Source organism: Buceros rhinoceros, unplaced genomic scaffold (assembly GCF_000710305.1).
Source record: "Buceros rhinoceros silvestris isolate BGI_N320 unplaced genomic scaffold, ASM71030v1 scaffold72, whole genome shotgun sequence".
Classification (NCBI taxonomy): domain Eukaryota; kingdom Metazoa; phylum Chordata; class Aves; order Bucerotiformes; family Bucerotidae; genus Buceros; species Buceros rhinoceros.
The window spans coordinates 26,095-36,822 of record NW_010400426.1 but is presented as its reverse complement, the minus strand read 5'-3'; the positions used below and the strand labels follow the sequence as shown (position 1 = coordinate 36,822).

The 10,728-nt window shown below is 40.7% G+C and overlaps 1 protein-coding gene across 2 annotated transcripts in view; it reads left to right on the top strand.

Annotated features, from left to right (window-relative positions):
* Positions 1-10,728, top strand: part of LOC104489643 (chromosome unknown open reading frame, human C10orf76) — a 56,013-nt gene that overhangs the window by 33,310 nt on the left and 11,975 nt on the right. For both annotated transcript variants that reach the window (XM_010131829.1, XM_010131830.1), the window contains 2 exons: positions 774-834; positions 3,979-4,067. In XM_010131829.1, the coding sequence (XP_010130131.1) occupies positions 774-834; positions 3,979-4,067 (150 nt within the window). The remainder of the gene's footprint in view (positions 1-773; positions 835-3,978; positions 4,068-10,728) is intronic.

Genomic DNA, 10,728 nt, shown 5'->3' with positions numbered 1-10,728 from the left:
TCCCTAGACTGTGTTTAGTCACTATTGTTTCATATTGCTGGGCTATTGGTACCCTAGGAGGTTACATCTCACAGTTGTTACCACTGGCATGGGTTAAGCTTTTTATGCTGGAAGTGTGTTGGGTAGAGAACACACATTCAGTTAGTGCTTATTAGCTGACCTCAGTAACTTACCTCTTTTAATTGTATTTCTGTACTCTTTGCCTTTTATTCACATACTGGGAGCCCTTAATTTTTAAAGAGACATTCTCCTTCCTCCCGGCCTGCCAGAATGAGCCTTAAGCAGAAGCTTAGTCCATAAGATCAGACTAGGTTTTCTTGCTTCAAACTTTATTTTAGGGGAAAATGGATGTTCTGTACCATGTCTTTTTTCTAAATATCTAGGTTGTATGTTGTTTCTGGTAAGAATGATTATTCTAAAATGTGCTTCTCAATGGAAGCTTCCATTAGTGACAAGGCTTGAAGTATGAGAGCAATTCTAAGCACGGGAATTTGTGATGTATTCTTTATTTGACTAAGAGTGGGGAAAAGCATATGGGGAAGCAGTGCCTCAAAGCAAATTACGATACACGCACTCAGTTTCCAGTAGGGTTTTTTAATTCCAAAGAATGTCTAATTCTCTTAAACCAAAAAAAAAAAAAGGAGAAATTCATCTAAGCAGGACTATCGTCTGATAAAGGTAGGTAGGTGGGGTAATTTGACTTCATCATTGTTCTCTACTGGAAGTTAACGTAACTAGCTCACTACTTACTTTACAATTTTCTTTTCTGTCAGATTTGATGGTGGAGTTCATTGTAACACACATGATGAAGGAATTTCCTATGGATCTCTATGTGTAAGTGTATGTGGGGTGACCTGTCATTATTTCATTCGAAGTTTGAATTTGGGTGGAATTCTAGTCTTAGAGCAATCTTTCATCTGAAATAATGCTTTGTGGCTGGTGGGGAGCAGGATGGCTTTTTGTGAGCTCTTCTAACAACTTTTTCTACTTCTAAAATGCTCCGTGTGCCAGAAAATTGCAGGCAAAATGAATTTCTACCTTTCAGACTGATTTCCTTATCTACTTGATCAAATAGAAAGAGCTTTTCAACCTGAAAGAAGTTTCATAATAACAGTCACTGCAAGAATCCCTACTTCCAGAAGCTGAATCTTGGTTTAAAAACTGAAAATACAGTTTTGGAAAACCAAGGATAACTGATGTGAGGCCTGGAAGGCAATGTGGAGAGCGGGAGAGAGGTTTAAGCCTACAGTAGCCTGCTAGGCAGCAAGGAGTAAGACTTAGCAATGGGAAAAGGGATGAAGAGGACAGGGCTACACATGAGCACTCACTGTGTCCCAGGAGGCTGCTAGAATGCTTTGTTCTGCTTTAGCCTGGAGGGCAGAAATAAGTTTTAGGCAGAACATAGGCTTTACTCTGACTGTTTGTATAGTACTGAATTTCCCCAAGGCTTGAACAGCACTATATTCCGTAGAAGAGATAAAGATACAGAGGCTGTTTTCCCTTAAGGTAGCTTTTCAGCATGTCCTGATTTTGCCCAAATAACCCTGCAACTGTGGTGCCTTTGGAAGGGGTGTACAGTTCAATTATGAGTTTGTGAGAAATGTTTTCTTTTTGTGACAGCTAGAGAGCTAGTTGTGGATGGGTGAATTGCACTGGATTTCACACGAAAGGTGTGAAATGCTTGGACTCAAAAGTAAGGTCACATCTATAAACCCCGTGAGAGTAAAAATAATGAGCAGCAGCAACCGTCAGTGGACCTCTGCATCCATTCATTTTGGCATGTTTGTGCAGTCCTTTCAGCACCCTGCTGTCTGAAACCATCCCGTAGCAGACACAGTTATTGCAGGCAAAGTGGGTGTTCTGAATGCACAAACAGTGTCATACTTCTCTGCCATACATTTAAAAGGTGGCAACATGAAGCTGTTCAAGGGGAAGGCATATTAATATTTAAAAGAGAAATCCAGTTGCTTTGTCCAACGGTGGTTTTTGTCCATTATGCATATTATGAACCCTCAGCACAAAGCTGAAAAACAGACGCACCCCCAGGATGGATAAAGCAGTGGCTAACTAAAGCAGTGGCTAACTAAAGCAGTGGGGCGGGGGCCATTATGCATATTATGAACCCTCAGCACAAAGCTGAAAAACAGACGCACCCCCAGGATGGATAAAGCAGTGGCTAACTAAAGCAGTGGCTAACTAAAGCAGGGGGGCTGGGTTAGCCTCTAAGCTGGTAGCGGGTGCTCTGGCTCCTTAGGCAAGGGTACTAGGACTGTCATGCCCCTCCTCATCCCTTTTCTTCCATGCACTGATTTCACCCAGAAAGCTGTACGCTGCTTTATGCAACCACAAGGTTTCAATGCTGAGAGATGTCTGCAGAGTATTTTGTATTTACAGCTATTGTAATTATGAAGAAATGTTTTAACTGTTGCCAGATTTTCTCTGGTCAGTGCCTTAATTTTTTTTTTTTTGTAGTGGCTAATTTTAGTCTTAGAGCCAAGCAAATACGTAGGTGGAAAAGTACTGGGCGTTGTCTGGTGCCAATAACATTAGAAATACCAGGTCTTTCCCCAGAGCGATTGCTGTTCCTGATCTGAAGACAGCTATCTGTCCTATTTGGTTTGCTTCCTTTCTTGGTTGAATTTGTGAGAGTCCGATTTTAAATACAACACTTAATGTGATGCTCAGCTATTATAAATTGTTTCACCTTTATTTGGATGAAGTTAGTTTCACTTCTTACCCCATCATGTTATTTTTGGGATCATCTGAGCGTCTGGAAAAAAAAAATGTATACCTTCTATGTATTATTCTTTAGGGTTTTTTTAAGCCTTCCGATGAACTCCATTTTGAATAATTTCCATGCAGTTTTCTGAAATATAATTTGTTTGTGTTTGTCTGATGTGTAGTGTCTTGCAGTAGTGTCTTTTCAGAGAGGTGTTGCTATTACTGAGATAACATGTTTTTGAGAAATAAGGATTTGGGGAAAAAGAAATCTTTCCTTTTCGAAGTCTGGTGTTGTTTTGTTGGTGTCCAGAAGGCTCTGGACACATGCAGCAGTGATTTGGTTTGCATTAACTATACCCAGGCCCAAAGCTGAGAACAAAACAGTCACAAGATTTTGTTGTTTTTTTTTTTTTTTTTTTTCCCCTGAATGTCAATAACTAAGAATAGCTTGGTCTAACAAATTCAAATTTGTAGATACTTTCTGTCCGGTCCTTCATGGTAGCTAGTGCTAGAGAATTTACTCATATTGTATATTTAGTTCTGATGTTATTTGTGAAGAATGTTTGTGTACCTAAGAATTTGTATAAACAGTAGATGCTATAGATAGAGACCTGCAGGATTTGGAGACTTCACAAGAATACTGGCTGTATGTTGGGGGTTTTCAGAGGTTGTAGATGTACTGCTTGATCATTCCAAAGCTCATACTTAAATTATTTGTTTCAGGAGACTGGAAAATTCGACAGAAATCTCTTTCTTTTTTAATGTATTTAAACTGTACGCCTCAGTCAAACTGAAAATCCTGCAGTTTGTTTGACTCTGTCCTTTCCTTTAGCCTCATCATTTGGGCCAAAGAAACTGAAAAGCTCCATTGTGTCTAGATTTTACAAAATCTGAGTGCAGTATCACATATATATGGAGCCTGCAAGTTAAGTAACTATTTTTGTGGAGTTTGAGGCCCTCAGGTAAGGGTGGCAAAGAGTAGAAACTATTAATTGAATATAAACAACAAACTTGCGTTTGTAGTTGGTCCAATCATGTTGAGCTTAAATTGACATACAGCCCCTTTCTGTCATCTTGTCTGGTTCTTTGATGTGGGTGTTGTTTCCCTGTAGGATCCCGAAACCATGAGCCCCATCCTCCTCTGAGAGGCTTTGAGTTTGTCTGTTTTCCTGCTGCTGATTTCAGAGACATTTCCAGGTTCAGTGTAGAATTGCTGGGAAATGCAGTGTAATTAATCCTGTGTCCCCTCTTTTCCAGACGGTGCATTCAGATTGTGCACAAGCTGCTGTGCTACCAGAAGAAATGCAGAGTGAGGCTTCATTACACCTGGAGGGAGCTCTGGTCAGGTACTTTGCCTCTGCAGAGGGAGTCAGATATGAAGAGCCCAGAGTGGGTGGCTGTTTGGTGGCCGCGGCTGCTTGTTCTGTTGCTACAGGGTTAAACAGCGAGGAACAATTCTGTAAAGCATCTTTATTTTGCTTCTTAGTTGCTAGGTGCAAATTACCTCTTTTGGAAAGCCAGGTCATTATCATAATGGTAGCTAATTTACTTTCTTGTCTGGCCATGATCACCATGGTATCCAAATATCTTTGTTTTTCTGTTTCATTGTCTGAGTCCCTCTTCACCCAGGTGGAGGAATGGAGTAATGTTTTATGCAGTAGAGTTTCTCTCTTAGATGTTTGTGAGTAGAAAGGAGGTAGGCTTTTGGATGACCAGAGTTGGACATTACTTTTCATTTTTACTGTAAGAGATGAATACATATAGAATAGTGTGTGCAGCTCCTGAAGAACAACCTAGAAATGTCAGTGGGAGGGAAGAGAGGCTTTTAAACTCTGACCTTTGCGTTGATGGTAGATAGTCTGGTTCATGTCACTGGTATCCCAAGATAGATAAGTGTTATGGGTTTTGACTCATAATCTAGTGGATGTAGCTTTGCAGGACTGTTTTATGATGCAATCATTGTGTGGGAGGTCTGGGGAAGGGGGTAGCAGAATGGATGATGATACCTAACAGGCTTCTTTGGTGTGTGCTTCTGCTTTTATCTTATAAGCAGTGAAGTAGCTCATCTAGGAAAGTACAGTTAATCCCTTAGCTGTTGTGGCTTAAACAAGAGATCTTTGAAAATTGAAGGGAATATGGCCCTAATTGTGTATTCCTGGAGCTGTGCTTGAGACCTAGGATCAGCAACTTGGCTGGTGTAATGCAACTCCCATTAGAAATTTGCAAGAGGATGACTTTTGAAAAAGGTGGTGATGAGTGGTTTGTGAAGCTGTTCTCAATTAACACTGAGCACTGCCCTTCAGTAGCTTTGCACAGCTGAGTATAGGTACAGAGAAATGAACCAACAATCTGAGTCGCTTTCATTTATTAAATTTTTGCCTGGTGTGACATGTTGCCCATTCAGACTTCCGAAATTATTCTGTAAAAGGTGAAGTGGGTGCCCCTAATTAAGGGATTAGCAATTTCAGTTTTCTTCAGAACCAGGGCCCCTGGAGGGGTGGCTGCAGTGTAGTGCAGGTTCAGGAGAAGAGTGTGTACGGTGTGGACGTCTGTTGTGAGTAGAAATTGCCTCTGACGGTGTGGTAGCTTCTCAGCAATTACCAGTGAACCAGACTGATTCCTGTTGGCTAGGCTGAGCTGGATCTTTTCTATACATTGGCAGTATGGAAGTTTCAAATGTAATGCCTTTTGCTTGAAGGTGCTTTTCGTAGTTCAGAGAGCTCACTCTTAGGCATCTTTCCATCCATAACTTGCCTTATTTTTGGAGGGGGGGGAGGAAAAAATTCCTTGCTACACCCTGAAATTCTTGGGATATTCTTGTTAGCTGTCTCTAAATAGCTGGTGTTTGTATAGTGCTTTGGAAATGTAAAGTGCCTCACAAGTATTAAGTACTGCATGTGCTTCAAAAGTAAAGCAGCACAGTAAAAAACACTCAGCTTGGTCAGGTTTCTGTGAAGGGCCTGGAATGTCTGCACACCTGATGTAGCTGAATAGCTCCACATTTACTATAGATTTCTGTGTTAAGGGACATCTTCTCATGCGAGAGTTAATTACAGTAAGAATGTTTCAAATTTTTTTCTGATAGGATGTTGAGGTGAACAGAGGCGTTCTTCAGTAGCTGCTAGGTGATTCATAAGGCTGGAAGGCCCTGGGCTGAATGGTATGTGCACCTGTAAAGGGGCATGTCCTGGCTGCTCCAGGTGTGTATTTCTAGAGTGCTATATGTGGCAGACTAAATGCTATTTGCCACCTCTATCTTGAGATACATTTTGTAATTAACTCTTACCCCAGTCAAGGATGCTCTTTGATTACCCAGAATGCTGCTGCCCTTACTGTGAAAGAATGGCTGTTTTTTCTGACCTTGATCTGACAGGCAGTTCCAAACCACAGCACAGGGTCTTCTGAATTAATTTCTATCCTCTATGTGAGCATATTCCCCTTTGGGCTTTTATTTTGGATTGAAAAATTAGTTGTCACTGCTGGCTGACCAGCTAAAAGGGAGCAGCTGTTCACTGTAAGATCAGAGACCTCATGTTGCCCCATCAGGCATGCTTACTAGAAGGACTTCAAGCCCACACATGTCTTCTTTGAAAGACAAGGTGTGTGATGACTGAAGCAATGCCCCTGTTGTGCAGTGTGGGTAATAGCAATGGAAGTCCCCCAACAGAGCTGAGTGGAACAAAGAAGCTGGAGGGAATTGGTGTAAGGAAATACTGAAAGAAAGGGAGAGAATTCTACCTGGCATGTGAAAGGAGGAGTTATTTCGGGCAGAAAAATGAGTGGGAGAAGAGGACAAAGGGAAGAGTGTGGGGTAGGTAGTAGGTATAGGGGGCAGAGGAACTGAGATAAAGGTTGTAGGTGGAAGCTGTAGCACTGTATGGAGCCTTCTGTTCACTTGCCAGTTCTTACATTAGATAGTCTCTAAATAAGGAAAGCCACTCATGTCATCTAATGGATGGAGCGCCCACAAAGTAAGAGCACCTGTCTTCAGCATGGAAGGCCAGCAGCACTTTGAGAAAGTGTCTGCAGTTCCTTTTTTGATTTTAAGTTGCAATGATTGCACAGAAAGGCAGTGGAGCCAGGTGTTTGGCATCTCTCAGGCCACACACCAGGCTGGCTATGCAGCTGTAATACTACATAGTTTTTGGGATGCACCACTGTGTGGCACATCGCTTATATATGATCTTATTTCTGTTGGACTTCCTTTGTCAATATCCAAGTTTGAGGAAGAGCAGTATTGTTACTGAGTCTTTGGTTGTGATCCAGCCTTAGCATCCCTGTTAGACTGATTCTTTCCTATTAAGTTAAGGGGCCAGGACCGTGGCACCCAATACAGTATAAATCTCTAGCTGTGCTGACCAAAAGAGCAAGGATGTTTAGCTGACAGAGAACAATGCAGGGGCTTGAGAGCTGGAAGCAGGTCTGACGGGAAGATCTGTAGGTGGCAAAAATAGTGTATATAAGCTGGCTCTAGCTGAAAGTAATGTGAAAATTAACATCAGATCACTAGTGGATCTTGATTCCAGAATACCCTAAAAAGAGAGCTGGAGAACAAAAGGCAATCATACTTTATAGCCTATGAAACTGATTACCAAGCAGTTAATGATGGGTGGATGAGACATTCAGATCCAGAGATGCCTGTTGATCTTGGTTCCTCTTTACTAGAACTTTTGAGCAGATTATTAGCTTCAGTCATCTGTGGTTAGTATGTGGGTCTTTCCTTTGAGTGCTGAAGAAAACCGTCAGGTTTTTCTTAAGTGACAGTGTACCATTATTGGTGTCCAGCCTGGAAACTTGTCCAGAATCAGAAACCGTAAGTGGAAATGATTGTGTTGACCTGTTACCTTACAGACATTTTGGCCAATTTGAAATACCATGGACTGTAATGCTGGGTACCTTACTCTTTTTAAACACTGAGTGTCAAACATAAGGTACTTGATAGAGCTGATAAGGAAACTTTACTTGGTAACAACCAGTTCCCTGCCCTCAGAAATAGCATGTTATATGCCCAATGTTTTTCTTAAGTTCTGCTCCTTGTCATGTGAAAATGCCGTTGATTTTACTGGTCATAAAGGTGAAGTTTAGGTTTTATTTGTTTAACTCTAACTAGTTTATACAGCACTTCAGTGATGGAAAGTGCTATGTATGTTGTTGTCAAGCATGTATAAGCTATACCAAAAGAGTTTTCCATGAGTCACTTAAGATTTTTATATAAAAAAAGACCTGATTTCTTCAACTCCTCCTACCTCAAAATTAGTAATGCTTGAGCAATTCTTTCAGAGCTTGGGGGGTGCAGGTAACTTCTTCGCAGTTGCTATGGTTTGCTTTAAGCAAAAGGCATGTTTAAAGAAACAGAAAAGCAATTCTAATACAGTTTTACAATAGTAAGAATAGATCATAAAAAAAATCTTAAATATAATAATGTATAACGATGAAATACCTATTTATTAGGGCAATTGTCTGCGAAGTAGGATTAAAAAGGAGCTTTGCTGTAAGTAAGTGTTGAAGATCAGATTCCAAATTATGGTAACATAAGAGCTACAGTTTCTTACCTTGTAGCTTAAGTAATTTGCTAGATGCTGAATGCACTGTTAAAATGAAGGTGCTTCAAATCTGTAGCACTATCAAGAAGTTAATTTTTCTCCATTTTTGTTTTAGGTTTATCAAAGCAGACTTTTGCAAGGCTGCTGGACAGAATAAACTTTTTTCATTTTTGTAGACTCCTTAGTTCTTTTTGCCAGTGTCTGTATTTATATCATGAGGATAACTCTTGCTTTCAAAGTGTTTTTGGAGAGAGTACCAAAGAAGTAAAAGGTTTATCTGTGGAACATTTTAAAATAAAGAAGCAATATTTCTTTGGGGGGAAATCCTCTCACTTTTAGTATATATAACACAGTTGCCATTACACAATGCATATTTTAGATGGTATTGTTTAGACGCTTGTACCTTGTTTTGTTATTTCTGTGGCTGAAATATTATTGGGGTAGTACTTGTTACCTACGACATTTCTGTTTCTCCAGCTGTTGATCAGGTCTGCTTCAGCACTCTGATTTGTGTTGCTGAACAGATTGGAAATCAGATGATGTTGCATCTCCCCTTCATCTCTAATGCCACTGTCACCATCACATTCTGCAGAGGCTACGTGGCAAGGGAAGTTTGTCATCTTGCAGCTTTTGTGGAGGCAGAATTTTACCAGTGAACTAGACTGTCTGGTAAAATGCCTAATCATCATCAGGTGCCATGAGAGTCTGAAAGACTATGGAGCTGCCTGACCAGTTGGCAAATGACTTAAACATTTTAGGGAAAAGAATTAAAGACCTAAAATTTGATCTCCTTACAACTTTCATAGTGTCTTCTGTGGCTTTAAAAATGCCACAAAGTTTCAAGATCCAGTAGCACTGTTTTCTGCATACTTTTGAAGTCTTAAAAGTTCAGTGGAGGCAGTCATGGTCCGCCTGATGGTGTAGATAAGGCTGCTGTGGTAATTTCTGTGCAATGAAGAATTCTATAATACACTAACAAAGAAGGAAATGTCTTTAAGCCGTGAATGATGGTGGCAAGCATAAGAGAATAGTCACTTCAGCAGCACATCTTCAAAGGTAATCAATAAAAGTCATGTGTAAGGATAGGGTAGAAGGAACAGGAGCTTGTGTATTAAGTATAAAGTGCTTTCATAAAATGAAATCTAGGGTGAGTACAAAGGTCTGTTTGTCTGTGTTAGAGTTCTACTTGATCTTACTGTTTTGGGAGGAAAAAAGTTGTTACGTGAGACAACCTTTCAGATACCTTCCAGCAAAAGTGCTTTCTGACTTTGGCATTGCTTGTAAACTATAAAGAGAACTATAGAATAAATGGTAGAGTTTTAACACATCTGTAGGTTAACATATTCTACCTGGTGTTCACTCTCTCATTTCTCTGTGCCTCTTGACAGTGGGAGGCTGGCGCAAGTTTTCAAAGCTGCGCTTTGGAATCTGCACGTCTGAGAGCTCCCAGCCATGTGCCACGCTGGAAATTTGGGATCTCATTAGTCATTTGAGTACAAAGTGATGCTGGCTTTCTATAAAGAGTGCCACCTCACTGAGGAATGAAGCTGGAAGTGGGAAGGATGGGATCTCTCTGCAGTTCTCTGTGATAGTTCAGTGGGGAGCACCAGGAACTGAGGGAAGAAGAGGCAAGAACAGTGTCCAGGCTGGTTAAAGGTGAGCTGCTGAGCAGCTGCAACAGAATGGGAGTTTTGAGTTGATGGGGTGGGGTAGGCCTTTGGAGCCGGAAGAGATCTTGACCTAGGAAGATGAATTTGAGGTGATAGTGTGTTAGGACTAATAGGAGGACCTGAATGTAGGAGAGTCTAGGTAGGATGAGGACTGGGGTTAGAGGGCTGGGGAAGCTGGGAGGTGTTACAAGGTGGAAACTTCTTGTTAGAAGTTATTGCATGATCTTGAAAGAGAGCTATTCAACATTTTTAACTCTCAGGGACTAAATAACCTTTCCATATGTTCTTCCTGGGGCTATTTGGTGTGGGAAACTGAGGAATGAGAGCTAGCATCTAGCTTCAGTATATATCCTGGCTACTTTTTATTTTCCCAGTGCTTCTTAATGTATTGTACACTTGAAAGAGAAAAGGGTGTTTTCTTCTCAGGATGATGTTTTGACCATTTTACTCATGCTTCTGACTTCTTTCTGTTCCAAGATGGACATGGATAGGACTTCACAGGTCTTGTATGAGCACCCTGTGGACAGAGATGCTTAGCTCTAGGATTGCAAAAAACACCGAGGTCCTTCAGTATTCTGACAAACTATGTCATTAAATTGAAGTTTTTGAGTCAGTGTTTATTTCTAGGTAGCTCAACAGATCAGTATTAAAATTGTGACTAATTTGCATTTTATGCAATGTCCTTGTCTGTGGCAACTCACCTCACCTTTACTTGTAGATACGTGACTGGCAAGCTTTATCTCTGTTCTTATTTTTGAAAGTGAAAGAAAATAGATAATATCAGGCAGCTGTTC